The 19,465-nt window shown below is 41.7% G+C and overlaps 1 protein-coding gene across 1 annotated transcript; it reads left to right on the forward strand.

The window, feature by feature from the left end:
- The first annotated feature begins 13,166 nt into the window (after positions 1–13,166).
- On the forward strand, positions 13,167–18,852 carry KRT6A (keratin 6A). The gene is made up of 9 exons (XM_019419441.2): positions 13,167–13,784; positions 14,986–15,200; positions 15,547–15,607; positions 15,765–15,860; positions 15,982–16,146; positions 16,635–16,760; positions 17,616–17,836; positions 18,057–18,091; positions 18,203–18,852. Exons 1-9 carry the CDS (start codon positions 13,245–13,247, stop codon positions 18,454–18,456), a joined length of 1,713 nt encoding a protein of 570 aa, XP_019274986.1. The 5' UTR covers positions 13,167–13,244; the 3' UTR covers positions 18,457–18,852.
- The last annotated feature ends 613 nt before the right edge of the window (positions 18,853–19,465 follow it).

Here is a 19,465-nt window from a genome sequence, read left to right on the forward strand (position 1 = left end):
TAGTTTGTTTGAATGTGCATGACCACTGTGAGATGTTTTACGGGGCTATAGATGAAATTTAGGCAAGTCAGTAGCTCTGATTAATTAACGTGAGGCATGCCTATCTGTTCTCTATTTTGGGTTCAATAACTCTCCCATGATTACAGGGGTACCTTGTTTAAATTTAGTGAGATATGAGGCATAAGTGTAATTTGACTTCCAGTATGGATTAAGGTCATGAAGATTTGCCAATTAGTGTATTTCAGATGTTAAAGCTAATTTAGAACCTACATGATAGAGGCACAAAGCCAATCCATGCCCTTTTTAAAAATCTTTTTTGGGAATCCTCTTGCACTGTTGGTGGGAATGCAAATTGGTGCAGCCACTCTGGAAAACATAAAAACAGAAAAAATCAATCAAAAAATTAAAAATAGACCTACCCTATGACCCAGCAGTAGCACTGCTAGGAATTTACCCAAGGGATATAGGAGTACTGATGCATAGGGGCACTTGTACCCCAATGTTTATAGCAGCACTCTCAACAATAGCCAGATTATGGAAAGAGCCTAAATGTCCATCAACTGATGAATGGATAAATTGTGGTTTATATACACAATGGAGTACTACGTGGCAATGAGAAAGAATGAAATATGGCCCTTTGTAGCAACGTGGATGGAACTGGAGAGTGTCATGCTAAGTGAAATAAGCCATACAGAGAAAGACAGATACCATATGTTTTCACTCTTGTGTGGATCCTGAGAAACTTAACAGAAACCCATGGGGGAGGGGAAGGAAAAAAAAAAGAGGTTAGAGTGGGAGAGAGCCAAAGCATAAGAGACTCTTAAAAACTGAGAACAAACTGAGGGTTGATGGGGGGTGGGAGGGAGGGGAGGGTGGGTGATAGGTATTGAGGAGGGCACCTCTTGGGATGAGCACTGGGTGTTGTATGGAAACCAATTTGACAATAAATTTCGTATATTGAAAAAAAAATTTTTTTTAAATTAAAAAAATCTTTTTGATGCATAAATTCTCTTAGTAAGTTTTGAATTTCCAATGGCATCAGATTGTGTTTCAGTTCTTTGTTTCTTCCCTGTTTCCAGATTTCTTTCTTACATTCCATTCTTTCTTTCATCTTCTACTTCTTTTGCTTTTTCTTCTTCTTCTCTCTCTCCCTCCCTCCCTCCCTCCCTCCCTCCCTCCCTCCCTCCTTCCCTCCCTCCCTTCCTTCCTCCCTCCCTCCCTCCTTCCCTCCCTCCCTTCCTTCTTGCCTTCCTTCCTTCCTTCCCTCCCTCCCTCCTTTCCTCCTTCTTTTTCTTTCTCCCTCCCATTCTCTCTCTCTCTTTTTCTTCACTGTGCTTATTCGATGTACTTGGGGGAGAGGGATTTTTTCTCTACCTTCCTCATGTCTATAAATTTATTCCTCCAGAGGGGATTCCCTCATGGAAATAGTTGAATCACAGTTGTGTCACAGCTATAACATATGTGTGTACCCCTATATGGACCTAAGGATGAGGACCTTTTTTGGCAATAAGGTCATGGGAAGCAGCAACATCAGCAAAGGCATTTTGCAGGGTCCTAGTAAACCATCTGCCTTTCAGAGTCTGGCCTCAGCATGCCATATAGTAACTGTTCTTTCTCCACATGGGTGATCACCTGATGGGACCATATATTGCACAGGTCCTTGATGGGACCATATATTGATCTTTCCCTTGAGCACTTCACAGAATGGAGACTAATACCTGCTTGAGACACACACTAATGATCACAGGGTAAGAGTCATTCCCTTAATGTTAGTGTCAGTCATTGTTTATGGGAAAATTGAGAACACAATTCAATATGAGACACACAGATAAGTCTGAGCTGAGTGCATGACCTAATGCCATTTTAAGGAGGTCATCCCCAGTCCCATACTCCTGTCTTTAAATGATGATTATCGAAACTTCTTCATAGGTCAGTTAAGTCTATAACAGATGCCTAGAACTCAGTAGATGTAACACAAAGCAATACAGCTCAAAGTGCAAGTCTGAAAACAGGCAGCAACACAACTCAAAGAACCACTAGATAAAATGCAATAGCTCAAACTGTATGGTTACAAGTAGATGGCAGAGCTATACTGCGAGACAAAGCAAGAAAAGAAGGACCTCAGTGGTAACAGTCATCATCTAGACATCCTGCTCACAGTACCAATTATTATAGCCACCCTACCGAGGCAGGATGGATCTCCACTCAAAATTTGATTCAACTATTGATACTTATGACAATACACATACACACCAGGATGGCATGAAAATATATTACTCACATAATAAGGCTTTCTGAGGGAGAGAAGGGAAGTCTTCCTAAACTGGCTCAAATATGGCTTGAAAGAGCAAGGAATGGAGATGGAGTAGGGTTTTTATGGTGGCTAAGCGTTATGCCAGGCTGAGGATTCCCACATATGGCTTGAAGTTCCCACTAGTCACAAAAAAGGGAAGGAACATCAAGACTTCTTTCTTATCAGTTTTCTCAGATGTGGGAAAAGGGGAAGAGGGATGTATAGGGGGCTTAGAAGCTGTCAAAGGTCATTATAGTAAGGGTGGCTCAACATTTAAAAAACCCACCACAATTATATAATGTATAACATTAACATTAACAGAATAAAAAGAGAAATCAAATGGTCTCCTTTGCCCCATGAACATATACAAAACAGACAGCAAATGTTATACTTAATACTGAATGATCAAAACTTTCTCATTGACACTAGGAAGGAGACAAGGATAGCTATGATCACCACAATTATTCAACATTATACTGGTGATCATAGCCAGTGCAATAAGGCAAGACAAGGAAATAAACATCTTAAATATTGGAGTGAAAAACAACAACAAAAACAACACTAACACCAACACTGCACTTATTCGCATATTACATGGTTATATATGCAGAAAATCAAAAGATTCTTCAAGCTATTAGAATTAATGAGTGAATTTATCAAGGTTACCAGAAAATTAATATAAAATCAATTGTATTTCTATATATTAGCAAGAAACAATTAGAAAACAAAATTTAGAAGATCCCATTTTTAGTAGCATCAAAAATATCTGTTACATAAGAATAAAGATATGCAAAACTTATACACAGAAAACTACAAAACCTTATTGAAAATGACTAAAAACTAATAAAGCAAGGTATATACAGTATTCATGGATTGGAAAACTCATTATTGTAAATGTGTCAATTTACCCTAATTTAACTATGGATTCAAAATCAACAATAGTGAAATTATGGAAAGAGCACAAATGTCCATCAACTGATGAATGGATAAAGAAGATGTGAGATATATATATATATATGTGTGTGTGTGTGTGCGCGCGCGCGCGCGCGTGCAATGGAATACTACTCAGCAATGAAAAAGAATGAAATCTTGCCATTTGCAACAACATGGATAGAACTAGAGGGTATTATGCTAAGAGAAATAAGTCATTCAGAGAAAGACAGATATCTTATGACTTCACTCATATGTGGAATTTGAGAAACACAACAGATGAACAAATGGGAATGCAAAGGAAAATAAGATAAAAACAGAGAGGGAGGCAAACCATAAAAGACTCTTAAATACAGAAAACAAACTGAGGGTTTCTGGAAGGAAGGTGGGTAGAGGGATGGGTTAAATGGGTGATGGGCACTAAGGAGGGCACTTTTGGGGATGAGCACTGGGTTTCGTATGTAAGAGATGAATCACTGGGTTCTACTCCTGAAACCAAGACTACACTGTATGTTAACTAACTTGAATTTAAATAAAACAAACAAACAAAAAACAAAGCAATTTCAATCAAATTTCAGCTGGTATTTTGGGGAAATTGATAAACCTATTCTAAAATTTGTATGGAAATGAAAAAATCTAAAATAGTAAAAAAAAAAACCTGAAAAAGACAAAATTCTTATAGTTCCAGATATTGAGACTTTTATAAAAATATACTAAATAAGAGTGTAGTGTTGTGAAAATGACTGAAAAATGGACCAGTGGAACAATATATGGAATCTAGAAACAAACCACATAGGGACTCACTTGATTTAGGACAATGTTGCCATTGCAGTGCAATCAGGAAAGAGTGGTTTTGCACAACAAATACTACAAAGTCAGTTGACTCTCCATATGGCAAAAAAAATGTATCATGAGTCTTAATTCAGATCATAAACAAAACTCAATTTTAGCTGTATTATATTGTCCTATATGTGAAAGAGAAAATGATTGTTTGTTTATTTATTTATTTATTTAAAATGTTTGTTTATTTATTTTGAGGGGGGGAGAATGCAAGCAGGGAGAGGGGCAGAGAGAAGAGGAGATAAAGGGATAAATTCCCCAAGAAGATATTACAATCCTTAATGTGTATGCACCCAACAACAGAGCATCAAAATACATGAAGCAAAAACTGATAAATGACACAGAGAAACAGATGACTCTACTATTGTAGTTGTTGACTTTAACAACCCTCTATTATTAATTGAGAGATCTAGTAGGCAGAAAATCAGTAAGGACATAATTGAACTCAATAGCACCATCAGTCATCTGGATATAATTGACATCTATCAAATACTTCATCCAACAGCAGCAGAATACACATTCTTCTCAAGCTTACATGAAACATTGGCAGGATAGAAAGAATAGAAATCATACAATCTATGCTTTCAAACCACAGTGGAAGTAAATCAGAAATGAATGACAGAAAAATAACTGAAAAATCCCCAATTATGAGGAAATTAAACAACGCACTTCTAAATAACACAAAAGTCAAAGAAGAAATATCAGGAGAAATTTTAAAAATAATTTGAACTAAGTGAAAATAAAAATACAACTTACCAAATTTGTGGGATGCTGCAAAAGCAGTGCATAGAAAGAAATCTATAGAACTGAATGCATACGTTAGAAAAGAAGAACCATCTAAAAATCAATAATCTAAGCTTCTACCTGTAGAAAGTAGAAAAAGAAGAGCAAATTAATTTCAAAATAAGCAGAAGAAAATAAATAATAAAAACTATAGCAGAAATAAATGAAGTAAAAGCAACAAATTAATACAAAAAAACTCAATGAAACCAAAATCTCGTTCTTTGAAAAGTTCAATAAAATTAATATGCTCCAGCCAGCCTAACTAAGGAGAAAAAAAAGAGAAAAGACACAAGTTACTAATATCAGAAATGAATGAGTGGACATCACTATGAATCCCATGGACATTAAAAAGATAATAAAAGAATACTATGAACAACCCTATGTCCACAAATTTTATAACCCAGATGAAATGGACCAATTTCTTGAAAGACACAACCTGCCAAAATTCACATAAGAAGAAATAGACAATGTCAATAAGCATCTACCTATTAAAGTAACTGAATCAACAATTCATAATCTTCCAAAATAAAAACATCAGGCCCAGATGGGTTCACTAGTGAATTCTATGAAACTTTTAAGGAAGAAATTATACCAATTCTCCACAGTGTCTTCCAGTAGAAAGAAGCAGAAAGAATACTTCCTAACTCATTCTATGAGGCCAGCATTGTCTTCATATCAAAACCAGACAAAGACATTACAAAATAGGAAAACTATAAATCAAAATCTCTCATAAACATGGATTCAAAAATCCTCAGAAAAATATTAACAAGTTGGATTATAACAAAAAGAATTATAGACCATAAGCAAGTGGGACTTATTCTAGATATGTAAGGCTGGATAATTATCCAAAAATCAAGGACTGTAATTCATCACATCAACAGACTATAGAAGAAAATCACATGATAATGTCAGTAGATGCAGAAAAAGCATTTGACAGAATCCTCCACCATTTAAGATTAAAAACTCTCAGCAAGCTAGAAATAGAGAGTAACTTCCTCAACTTGATAAAGAACATCTACAAAAAATCTACAAGTAACATCACAGTTAATGGTGAGAAACTAGAAGCTTTTCCACTAAGATCAGGAACAAGGCAAAGATGTCCCTTCTCACCACTCCTTTTCAACATTGCACTGGAGTTCCTAGCTAATGTAATAAGACAAGAAAAGCAAATAAAAGGTATATAGACTAGGAAGAAATGAAACTATCTTTGTTCACAGGAGACTTAATTGTTTATGTGAAAATTCAAATGAACTGACAAAAAATAATCCTGGAATTAATAAGTGATTATAGAAAGATTGCAGGATATGCAATGAATAACTGAAATTTGAAATGAAAAACCAAACTCCATTTACATTAGCACCTCCAAAACTGAACTACTTAGGAATAAATCTAGCAAAATGTATACAAGATCTATATGAGGAAAACTACAAAATTCTAATGAACAAAGTCAAAAAACTAAATAAATGAAGAGACATTCCATGTTCATGAATAGAAAGACTCAAAAATTTCAAGGTATCAGTTCTTCCTAACCTAATGTATAGATTCAATGAAATCTCAATCAAAATCACAAGTCATTTTTGGATATTGACAAACTGATTCTAAAGTTTACATGAAGAGGCAAAAGAACTGGAGTTGTCAACATAATATTGAAGGAGAAAAACAAAGTTGGAGGACGGACACCATCCAACTTTAAGACTTACTATAAAGCTATGGTAATGAAGACCATGTGTTATTGGTGAAGGAATAGATAAATAGATCAACAGAATAGAACAAAGATCCCAGAAGTATACTTGTACAAATAAAGTCAACAGGTCTTCGACAAAGCAACAAAGGCAATATACAATGGAGAGTCAGACTTTTCAACAAATGGTGATGGAACAACTGGACATCCATAAGCAAAAAGTGAATCTAGATATAGACCTTATGTTTTTCACAAAAATTAACTCAAAGTGCATCATAAACTAAAATGTAAATGCAAAACTATAAAACCCTAAAAGATAGAATAGGAGAAAATCTAGATAATCTTGGCAATGACTTTTTAGATACAACACCAAAGGCATGATTCATGAAAGCAAGAATTGATCAATTGGACTTCATTAAAATTAAAAACTATTGCTCTGCAAAGACACTGACAAGAGAATGAGAAGTCAAGCCACAGACTGTGAGAAAATATTTGCAAAAGACATATCCAATAAAAAAAAAAGACTGTTGTCTGAAATATAAAGAGCTCTTAAAACCCAACAATAAGAAAACTAATAACCCAATTAAAAAATAAACTAAAGATCTTAACAGACAGCTCAGATACAGATGGTAAATAAGATACACAGATGGTAAATAAGCATATGAAAAGAGGCCCCTACCATATGTCATTAAGGAAATGCAAATTAAAACAATGAGATACCACCACGCACCTTTTAGAATAGTGAAAATTCAATACTCTGACAACACCAAATGCTGAGGAGGATGTGGAGCAACAAGAATTCCATTCATTGTTAACGGGAATACAAAATGATACAGCCATGTTGGAGACAGTTTGGCGGTTTCTTACAAAATTAAACACACTCTTAACTGTATTATCCAACAATCACCCTCTGCAGTACTTACGCAAATGAGCTGAAAATTTATGTCCATACAAAAACCTGCACTTAATGTTTATAGCAGCATAGATTCACCAGCTGTAGCAAACGTACCCCTCTGGTGAAGGATGTTGATAGTGAGGGAGGCTAAGTCTGCGAGGGCTCAGGGAGTACATGGGAACTCTGTACTTTCTGCTCAATTTTGCTGTGAACCTAAAACTCCTCTAAAAAATTACAGTATATTTTTAAGAATGGTACAATCATTTTGGAAAACTAAAATGTATTAACCATGTCAGGGGGGAAGGAGTAGGGGAAGGGTACATGTGAGATGTGCCTGGCTGGGCTGGCTGTACATTCCCTCTTGATGCAGCAATTCTATTTGTAGCCATTTATTTATGTAAAATGAAAACATATGTCCACACAAAGCCTCATGAGTATGTTGCTAACTGTTTTATAGATGGTAATAAACTGGAAATAGTTTAGGAACCTATCAGTCAGAATGGCTAAAGAAACTGTGGTATATTCATACAATGGCGCATCACTCAGCAATAAAAAAGAACGAACTATTAATTAGCAATGAACTATCACAACAACGTGGATGAATCTCAGAAACATTTTGCTGATTAAAAAATCCAGACGCACACATATAAATGGCATATAAATATATAAAATAATAACAAATAAATATATGTATTTTTAAAGTGTATACTGTTTGGTTCCATTTATATAAAGTTCTAAAATAAACACATTAATCCAAGGTGGAAAAAATCTAAAAATAGTGATTGCCCAGGACAGCGGGATTATAGGAAAAAGGACACAAGGGAATGTCCTAGAATAATGGAAATGTTCTCTATCTTGATATTGTATGGATTATGAAAGTGCATGAATTTGTCAAATTTGATTGAACTCCACACTTAAGATCAGTGCATTTCACTGTATGTAAATTATGCCTCAATTAATTTAAAAACATTTTACAAGAAAGAATATTCCACCCTTCAAGTTTTCTATAGTGGATATGGGAGAGAAAGAAGGGAATTGGGAATGGAATCTAATTTACCCAATCAACAGTTTCTGCCACAGGGTCCAAGCATTCCATATTGAATGTTCTTCTTTGTCCTTTTGGAAAAATCCAGGCTGTTTCTGGAAGCAGCTGAGGAAAGGGCAGAGGAAAATGGGAAGGAAGTTAAATTTATCAGATCCCCTTGAGGTCTCCTTTGCCTCATAAATTCCATGGACTTGTGCCAGAATATTGATCTGTCACTAATCCCAACCCTAGGCTTAAAGTGAGATTACAAAGGATTAACAGATGAAGTTGCCACTAAATGCCAAGAAATCTCAGAGGAGAACGTTTGAGCTATGTTTGCTCTCTAGCATATTCACACTAAGACTCGGCTGATTTTGAGATGAGTTTTTTGGGTCAGAATTACTCCAAATTATCCTGAATTGGGGATAAATTAATTACCCAATGTATTCATCATTAACTAGACATTCTGCCTTTGCTGATATATGATCCTGTCACTGTGTTCTCTGCCAAAATCGTGTGTATAAACCTTGAGAAATACAAGGGAAGTCCTACAGTTTAGTGCATACTGTATGTTCACAACAGCCTAGTAACTAAGTAATACAATTTTGAAAGTTTCAATACTGTCTGAACCTCTGTGTATATCCTAGAAGGCTGCACTCTCTACTCCAACTTTGGTGCTACTGCCTACAATCTTTATGCATGTGGCTGCATGTGTTTTTTTCAGTGGGTCCTCTGTAGGTATGGGACTGGGTCTGTGGGATTCCCTCTGAACAGCATCATTCTGCACTGAGGCTTGCAGGATTAGGCACTTAGTATTAAACTTCTGATGGATTATGACAATATTGTATCCCTCAGTCTCATCTGCCAGCTCTCCACCCAAGGAGTCAGAAAGACAAGGCAGACTTTGCATGGGCTCCATCTCCAGGACTTCCCTCTTGCCTTCCTCCATGCTGGGAAAAATGCAAGGAGTACAAGTTAACCCCTGGGCCCCAGAACAAAGGCCTTCTTCATTCCATGACGATCAGAAGGCACCACGGAAGGGAGGCTGTCCTGGCAGAAAGAAGAGGCTGGGTTCAGCAGCCTGCTGGGGAGGAGGCTGACTGTCATCGGCGTTACTCAGGTTGCTTGCTTTAGTTTCTCTCACATAGTTGCGTGAACTATCACCCTTTGTTTGACTCTTGTTATGAAGGTCTGGCCTTCTCCACCCTGCTTCTCTGGGAAAATATAACTCCCCTGAGCTTCACCATGGGACATGATTCAGGAACACTGGGGAGGTTTCATTGAAGAAATCCATTTCTAACCACCCTGTGGGTCCCCACTACCTATGAACACAGCCCTCTCCTGAGAGTGGAAGCAAGAGGAGAGGGCAGAGGACAGGACTCTAGAGGAGAAAAAAAGCACAGCTTAGACCCAGGGCGGCAGTCTAAAAGTGGGTTCCAGAACACAGGACACCTCCCTGCAACCAAAGATATAAAGAATCCAGGGCAAATGAATCAAGTACAAACTTGACATTTTGAGTGTGGTGGGATAAGAAAAGAGTAAAATCACAAGGGGACTCACCATGGGGTCCCTTCTGTCTAACTCGCCCACCTCACTGTCATAGGAACCTGTGGCAGCTCTCATGAATCTTTCTCTAGCTGACATCACTCATGGTCAGGGTCACCAGAATTGATTCCCGGGGCATTATTCCCTGGCAGGTAGTGATGACAATTTTTGGGAAAGAGATCTTTAGATATATTAGAGAGAATATAATATAATATAATATAATATAATATAATATAATATAGAATGTCTTATCAATCTGTAAATAGGAGAAATACTTGTGTTGGGAAATGAAACATAGTACTTTATACTGCTGGTGCTATCTGGTGCACATGGCAAGCTGGGAAGTTGATAATATGTTCAAGTTAAACCATCCTCTGACAGGCTAAATAGTTGAATGTAAAGTTCCTGCTGCAATTGAATTATACCCCATATTCAGAGATGAGTCTGCTCCTACGCTGGAAAAGCTATATAGTCAGTACCAAAGGAGGCACTGATCTGGTCACATGTGCTGCTTGATAGCAGCCTGTCCCTGCGTTCACAACCCTGAGGACAGAAGAGGACCGACCCAACAGCAGGTGGCTCAGAGGAGACTGACTCCACAGGACAGAGAAGGCAGCTTGCTGGGCTCCCACCAAAGACCCAGATCCTCCTTTTCTCTGGCCACAGTTTCCTTCCAGCCATTTGGGTAAGGAGCTGCTTCCACCCTGGAGCAGAGCTTTCCCCTGTCCTGCTGCTCTGAGTACCAACAAGCTTGTAAATCATACTTCTGCTACTGTTGCTCTTCTGGTTTCCATGGCTCTGAGTGGCTTCTAGGAAGAAGTGCAAACTCCACCTGTGACTTCCAGATCCTTACCAATATGACACAAATCTGCAATGCTGTTATCATTTTTTTTATCCCCGCCCCCTCTGCCACACACACAGCTGCATCTGTGTTTCAGTTCTTGAAGATTCTCATGAGTTCCTGAACTCATCAAGCTTCTTCATACTTCCATTATAATAATGGTATTAGCTCATCTTCATTGAGAAATTCTGTGCAGGCACTGTGCTAACGCCTTTATGTTACTTCCTATAATCCTCACAACACTGTGAAGTAGGTACTATGTTCGCCCCCAGGTTACAGCTGAAAAATGAAAGTTTTCAAAAACACATAGGAACCTAGTTATGAACCTGAGCACTCTGTCTCCAGAGCTCATGCTCTTTTTTAAAAAAAAATTTTTAATGTTTATTCATTTTTGAGAGATAGACAAAGTGCAGAGGGGCAGAGAGAAAGGGAGACACAGAATCTGAAGCATACTCCAGGCTCTGAGCTATCAGCATAGAGCCTGGTGTGGGGCTTGAACTCACAAACCATGAGATCATGACCTGAGCCAAAGTCAGACGCTTAAATGACGGAGCCACCCAGGCACCCCTAGAGCCCATGCTCTTAACCAGGGGTTGAACAACTTTTTCTTTAAAGGGCCAAATAGACCTACTATTAGTACTACTAAAAAGTAGATCTTTTAGTATTTGCAAGCCATACATTCTCAGTGGCAACAACCCAACTACACCATTACAGTGTGAAAGCAGCTCTAGACATAAATATTGGGCAAAATGCATGCTACTGCCACCTGACTTGCCAGCCCTTCCTACCCTTCCTGGCATCATCTATGCCAAGCCTAAAGCCTTTATCCCAAGAGAGTAGAGCAGATCAGAACACTGCACCATGGGAAGGAACACATCTTTCCCAGAACTGGGTGGAAGCACATTTCTTGGTCAGCCATTGTGCAACCAGGGTGAGAGAAGGGAGCCATTTCCATCATCTTGAGAAGGTATCTCTTTCCTGAAAGATGCTCAGATAGCACCTCCTTTGATATTGTGCACCCCAAAACACTGGGGAGATGGGACATTTATAAGATAGCACCAGGAGATTTACTCAGGTCATCTCAATGTGTGAGTTTCTCCTTTCTCTGCTGGTTGCCATTTCACCCTGTGTTTCTCACAGAATGCCCGCAATTGCTCTCAACACTCCTTGTGCTCAGTGCTTACTCTGTGGACCTCATTCTTCTCCAGACCAAATACCACACTCATTTCACAGCCTTATTTCCCTCTGAGGTGTGTAGCCAGTTCAGACTGCAAGTGCTGAGATTAGAAATATAAATTTTGAAAAAAAAAAAAAAGAAATATAAATTTTGAATTTACTTGTGACATCATCACACATGTAAGGACACATTTGTATGATTCACTGTTTCTATATGCCCCTCAACTTTCTGTACACACCCCATTAAGGAGTCTGCTTCTTGATTCCTAAGAAACGTCAAAGTCTGTTGGAATCAAAATTCAGTGATTCCTCAATGATTTTTGTCATTACTCACTTTCAATTCCTTAAGTTAAGCTCTAAGTGAACATTTCAAAACAGGACAGAAAAGGTGTCTATGGATTCCAGTTGGAGAGAAAATTTTTCATAATAATCAGATCAGTGGAAGACCAAGCACTGGGGAGACGGGTGCAGAGGTCAGGCCTCTGGGCAGAGTGGCCCTTGGTGATGTCTCCTGTCCTTTCAGGAAACTGCCAGTTGGGCAGCTTATCACACAGGACAGAGACAAAATGCTCATCTGGCAGTGTAAAAACTCAACTCTCCAGTTCCTTTGCCTTTCAAAGGGAGTTATGTCCCCAATATAGCCACCATTTCCATGCCCAGGCCATCAGGAGGAACAGCCAGAAGCTCCAGAGAGACAGGTACAAACATGGTGAAAAAACACTGCAGGCCACTTCTTGCTCAGGCCTCTGGGAAAATGCCTATAAGAACTCAGACAGTCGCAACCTGATGGGAAGGGTGTTGCTGGTAGAGGAGAAAACCTGTGTGGGAAGGGGGCACACAGAGGAGTGTCTGAGTAAGCAGAAGGAAGGGACAATTATCACAGATCAGCTCCTTGTCTCCTTTGTTTGAGAACATGACTAATTCCTGACTTCAGTGAATTCATACGCAGCCTTATTGTGTTGGGATCATCAAGGCTGGAAGGCAGGAGAATTTCTCCATGACTAAAGGAAGCCAAAGAAGCAATCTTCATATTTCATACCTTTAAGAGGCTGGGAGTGATCTCACTATTTGTAAAGATCAGCCCTTCCCAATCTGCAAGCTCACCTTCCAGGACGGAGCCCAGCCCATTTTCACCATATATAAACTGCTGCCGGGAGGCTCATCTCACAGATCTGCTCCTCTCAGCTCTACCCTCCAGCCTCTCACGCTTTCTTCAGCCTTCCCTCTTCAGGAATCATGTCTAGCAAATCCACCGTGAGGAGCCAAAGCGTCAGCCACCGTGGCTTCAGCACCAGCTCAGCCAGAGTCCCAGGGGTCTGCCGCTCTGGCTTCAGCAGTGTCTCTGTGTCCCGCTCCAGGGGCACTGGTGGCCTCGGTGGAGTGTGTGGAGGAGCTGGCTTTGGGAGCAGGAGCCTCTATAGCCTGGGCGGCTCCAAGAGGATCTCCATCGGAGGGGGCAGCTGTGCCATCAGTGGCGGATATGGTGGCCGAGTTGGAGGTGGCTTTGGCTATGGAGGTGGAGCTGCCAGTGGATTTGGTTTTGGTGCCGCAGCTGGTGGTGGCTTTGGGCTCGGTGGTGGAGCTGGTTTTGCTGGTGGCTATGGGGGCTCTGGCTTCCCTGTGTGTCCCCCTGGAGGCATCCAAGAGGTCACCATCAACCAGAACCTCCTCACTCCTCTGAACCTGCAAATCGACCCCACCATCCAGCGGGTGAGGACTGAGGAGCGGGAGCAGATCAAGACCCTCAACAACAAGTTCGCCTCCTTCATCGACAAGGTGAGCCAGGAAGACCTGCCTCCACTGGGATGGCAGGCTCCCCAGACTAGACAATCAATGAATGTCCTACTGGGGTGAGATTCAGGAGGGAGGGAGAAGGGGACTCAGAGGAGCTCTCCCCTGGGATGTCAGATGGCCTCCATGTTGACAACAGGCAGAAGGCGATGGAAATCACTTGAAACCACTGGGTCTCTTAAATGTCCTTCAACCCAGCCAGGGAACAATACTCAACTTGTGTTATCCATGAAGCAAAATAAGGCAATGAGAGAATAGAATCGGTCAGCTTTACCTGCTGAATATTCTAAGAGATTAAATAATAATTCCAGTGGAAAACTGTTCTAGGGCTCTGGACATGAGGAAAAAGGTGAAAGAAAAGAAAAAGATTTCTGAATGAATTAAAAAAAGGGTCAGAAATATTTACATAAAGATAGAAATAAGAAAAAGATTTCTGGCTGAATTAGAAAAAAAGTCTCACAAACATTTACATAAATATAGATATGCAAAATGTGTAGAACTAGAGCATGACCATTAGGGCATTTGTTATACAGGGCAATCATGCACTAAAGCAGAAGTTAATGGAATCCAGTAATTAACTGAATTGGATTAACTCACTAGTTTCTGCACATTTAACAGTCCTTTACCTGAGGTACAATTTAAATATAACTTTCCACTTTGTAACAGAGAAATACTATGTTTTTAAATGTCTATTTAAGTATTTTGAGAGAGAGAGAGAGAGAGAGAGAGAGAGAGAAACTGAAAAAGAGAACAGGAGAGGGTTACAGGTAGAGAGACAGCACAGAGCCTGACAGGGGCTAGATCTCACAACACTGAGATGATGACCTGAGCCAAAATCAAAAATCAGAAGCTTAACTGAATGAGCCACCCAGGCACCCCAGAAATATTTTTCACTAGATGTGTGGTTGTGCTTTTCAATAAAAAGAGAAGAAATGTCGAAAGACGCTGATGGGCCGAATAGCTTAGTTGGTGAGAAGATGTCATAGGTCCATGGAAGAATTTCACACTAAGACCAGTGAGGTTGGAACGAAATAGGGTTGGGGGTGCAACACTGTCAGCCTGACCCTCTGTACATGGTCTGTAATAGCCCAACCTGGGCGACTACCCAAAGTGCGTGGGCACCTGTCAGGTTACATCTCTTTCTCCCTGGCTTTCTCTGGCAAATAACAATCTTGTCTTCTTCCAGGTGCGATTCCTGGAACAACAGAACAAGGTCCTGGACACCAAGTGGACTCTGCTCCAGGAGCAGGGCACCAAGACCGTGAGGCAGAACCTGGAGCCCTTGTTTGAGCAGTACATCAACAACCTCAGGAGACAGCTAGACAGCATCCTGGGGGAGAGGGGCCGCCTGGACACAGAGCTCAGGGGCATGCAGGACATGGTGGAGGACTTCAAGAACAAGTGAGCACAAGGACAGAAAGGGCTCCATTCCCTGAAGTGCACACATCAAGACTATTGGGTGACTAGGTCAAGATGTGGGCCTGATTCCATAGCAAAACATGTGCATGGAAATGAAACTCACAATTGTTGCCAAAAACAACCCAAAATAGCAAAAAGGCCATAGAGGTGCATGGGGAGAGAAAAAGATAAAAACAATTTAGGGACCCCCAAAAATCATTTTTGTGGCTCACTGGCAGGAGGCTCTTTTTGGGTATATCTCTTTTATGGAAAGTTGGGATTCCAGGACACTTTTTCTGTATCATCCTTGCCACTGGCTCAATTATGTCTTACCCTCTTCTGTGTCTAGATACGAAGATGAAATCAACAAGCGCACAGCAGCAGAGAATGAATTTGTGACTCTAAAGAAGGTGAGCTGCTGAAGATCAGGGGTTCATGTTCCTTTCTAGAAAGAAAGGACTCTTGGCCCCTGCACACATCCAAGAGGGGAGTAGATGGGGAGACTAAAAGGTGTTCAGACTGGGAAGGAAGGCTCAGCTGACTCCAAGGTGTTGGCTTGTTCCCCAGGATGTGGATGCTGCCTACATGAATAAGGTTGAATTGCAAGCCAAGGTAGATGCTCTCATGGATGAGATCAACTTCACCAGAGCCTTGTATGAAGCAGTAAGCATCCCCACTCCTCTTTTTTTGTTGTGATGGGGCTCTGCCAAGGGTGGAGGATCCTGGAGTGGGGTACATCTGTAAGGCCAAGGGAAAGATGATCTGATGATCTTATGCTCTGCAGGAACTGGCTCAGATGCAAACCCACATCTCAGACACTTCCGTGGTCCTGTCCATGGACAACAACCGTAACCTGGACCTGGACAGCATCATCGCTGAAGTCAAAGCCCAATATGAGGAGATCGCTCAGAAGAGCCGGGCTGAGGCTGAGTCCTGGTACCAGAGCAAGGTGAGCCTTGAGTTGACAGGTGCCCAGGATTGCCTGTGTCCTCTTCCTAGACACCAGCAAGCCTACCCCCTTCGCTGGGAAAATCACCTCAAGGAAGCTGATGATTTCTCACAGGTGTGAACCCTGCACTCACAGAGCAGGCATTCACAGAATTTATGTGCTTTTTGAGTAAGTCAAAGAACCCCGCTGCAGGAGGCTAGCTACATAGATAGGGATCCTTGCTTTTGTCTTCACCCTGAGTTGGCTCCCTTGGAAACATAATACAGAACATTGCTGGCCTCCAACTGAACTAGGCAGCCAGCATTGCATGAAAAAGAGGGGCTGTGATCAGTGTACAGTATTCAGTGACCTTGCCCTGTCAACTTTCTCTAAAATGCCTTGGTGAGAAGTCACTAGCTCTGGGTGTGTTAAATGCCAGATTGAGAAGTCAGGTCACCATTAGCATGTGAAAACCCACATGCACCACCTTCTCTCCCTCTGGACTCCAGTATGAAGAGCTGCAGGTCACCGCAGGTAGACACGGGGATGATCTGCGCAACACCAAGCAGGAGATTGCTGAGATCAACCGCATGATCCAGAGGCTGAGATCCGAGATCGACCATGTCAAGAAGCAGGTACGGTGGGGGCTTCTGGAGAAAACAAGCATCGCTTCCTCACTCAACCACCAGGCAGCCATCAGCCACCATTTGGGAAATTCTGGGAATTGGGGGAAGAGCAAAGAGAGGGGTGCATGTGGCTCCCACCCTCAGTGAGTTCCCACATATGAGGACAGATGAGTGCTAACCCTACAGAATGACACAACCGCATGACAAGAGCAATCCCAATTAGTCAGAGTGTAGAAAGATCATCCAGGGACTTTTGAAAGAGATTACTTAAGGAGAATGCTTGGTTTAGGAATACAAGAAACAAGTGGGGAAAGAAAAGGGGAGGTCCAAAGGGGGGGGCAAGATTGTTCTAAATCTGCTCAACATCGAATTGAAACACAAGTTGAGCAGTGACCCAGGATGAAGATCGGTGTTGCCCAAGCATGTTAGAAGACCTTAGGAGTGAGGAGGACAAGATCCCAATGGCCAGAAATGAAACTCATAGCCTTAAGTGAAGATGTTGGTAATTTTGTATAAATTAGGGGGCATCCCCATGAATCATGAGAAAAGGTTCTGGTCTGGCTTTGGAGACAGCACTCAAAACAAACTGAGTGGGTCCATTTCTTTCAACTATGCTGGTATTTGGTCCAGTATAGGGTCTCTCACCCAGCCCTCAGAGAAGGTGGTTTAAAAAAGGCATATATGTCCTCATGTGGCTCCCAGACTAGATAAATTGTGCAGAACAGACAAAGACTGGGAAAAAATGTGGTAGAAGTCCCTTACCATCGTATCTGGGCTCTGGAACTGTTCCTCACTAGAAAGAAGTATGGCTACTCTCCTGGAGAACTACATTACGAGTTCCTTCTGCCTATCTTCTTGCTCTAGTGTGCCAACTTGCAGTCCGCTATTGCTGATGCTGAACAGCGTGGGGAGATGGCCCTCAAGGATGCCAAGAACAAGCTGGCTGATCTGGAGGATGCTCTGCAGAAGGCCAAGCAGGACATGGCCCGGCTGCTGAAGGAGTACCAGGAGCTGATGAATGTCAAGCTAGCCCTGGACGTGGAGATTGCCACCTACAGGAAGCTGCTGGAGGGCGAGGAGTGCAGGTGAGTAACTCACACAAGCTCCTCAAACCTCTGAATACATGTCCATGATGTCTGGCCATGAGCACAAGTTGAAGGCATTCTAGTTATGGCCACAATCATGACTCTCAGAGAATCTTAAAAGGCAGTTTGCTCATGGGTTATCCTCACATTGAGGCTTCCCACTCTGGTCCAGTGGTGGCTGTCTGAGGTCTCACGGTCCCTGTGTTTTCTCCCTTCCTAGGCTGAGTGGGGAAGGTGTTGGACAAGTGAACATCTGTAAGTACTTGGCTTGCCCCTCTCCCTTGCCCTTAGCCCTTCTGACGAGACTCAGACTGGCAGAATGAGCTCACTGTGTCCTGTGTGTCCTTGTCTCCCTCCCCTTCACAGCTGTGGTGCAGTCCACTGTCTCCGGAGGCTATGGCAGCGCTGGCGGCTATGGCAGTGCCAGCGGTGTGGGCAGTGGTGCAGGCCTGGGCGGAGGCAGCGGCTACTCCTATGGCAGCGGCCACAGCCTGGGAGCTGGCTTCAGTTCCAGCAGCGGCAGAGGCATTGGGGGTGGCTTCAGCTCCTCTGGGGGCAGCAGTTCCACCATCAAATACACCACCACCTCATCCTCCAGCAGGAAGAGCTACAAGCACTAAGTCCTGCCATCAGCTCTTGGCCCCACGTTGTCCCATCTGCAACTGGATTGCCCTCTCTCAGGCTGCTTCTCCTCTGCCGTCTCTGGTTTCTTACTCTCTGACTCTGAGCAGAAACTGCTGAGTGCCTTCATTTCTCATCACTGCCTATACCTGCTCCACCTGAGCTTCCACTGCTCACCATCCAAAGGTCACTGCCTGGGTCCTACTCCAGGACACAGCAACTTCTTCTTGCTTCCACGGGCCCATGAATTCCCCATCTCTCAAGTAGTGAGGCCTTCCCTCACAGTGCTTGTGAAAGCATAAGTGATCAGCTCTGTGATAAACAGGGTTTGTGTCCCTGTCATGTGTTCTTCTCCTTGCTCTCTTCCAATGCAATAAAGCAGATTTATAATATAATTCATGGTGGAGTAGTGACTTGCTTCATTACTTTTGGGTCTTGAGTGTTTTCATCAGCCAAATGCCTTATCATGTGAAAAATACTCCCAATCCCCAGTACTTACTCCCATCCTCTAGACTGCTTCATCAAACCTCAGTCTCGCATCCTGATGTGCAGGATTCCTTGCCAGATTAGATTCCATGTAAATGCTTGTCAAGTGGAGTGGCAGGCATCTGGTCTACCATCAATGTAAAGTGTTTGCACTGCCTGTATTTGGGAGTAGCATCTTAGCCTCTTTGACTTGGTCTGTAAGATTCTCTGCCACCTGCCCCAGCAGCCACCCATAATTCCCAGAGAAATATAGTACTGTCCAGTTAGAGCCAAAGAATAGCGACAAGAGAATAAGAGATTAAATTTGACTTGCAATTGCCTTCATGACCCAGAAACGTGCCTGACAATAGCAATTAATATGTGTATACTGCTGAACCGGAAGTATACTTCTAGAAATGTATCTTAAGAAACTAGTACAAATGCAGGAGGTTATATGTACACGGATGTGAATTCCAATAATCTTCACAACACGAAAAACTTGAAAACACTAGATTGGAGCAATTAAGGATTTACAAACTCAGG

This window comes from Panthera pardus, unplaced genomic scaffold (assembly GCF_024362965.1).
Source record: "Panthera pardus isolate Hobbes unplaced genomic scaffold, ASM2436296v1 HiC_scaffold_6, whole genome shotgun sequence".
Taxonomy (NCBI): domain Eukaryota; kingdom Metazoa; phylum Chordata; class Mammalia; order Carnivora; family Felidae; genus Panthera; species Panthera pardus.

Coding starts and splice junctions, on each gene's coding strand:
- KRT6A (XM_019419441.2), top strand. CDS start 13,245: ATGTCTAGCAAATCCACCGTGAGGAGCCAAAGCGTCAGCCACCGTGGC. Junction 15,201..15,546: donor GTGGAGGACTTCAAGAACAA/GTGAGCACAAGG, acceptor TTCTGTGTCTAG/ATACGAAGATGAAATCAACA. Junction 16,761..17,615: donor TCGACCATGTCAAGAAGCAG/GTACGGTGGGGG, acceptor TTCTTGCTCTAG/TGTGCCAACTTGCAGTCCGC.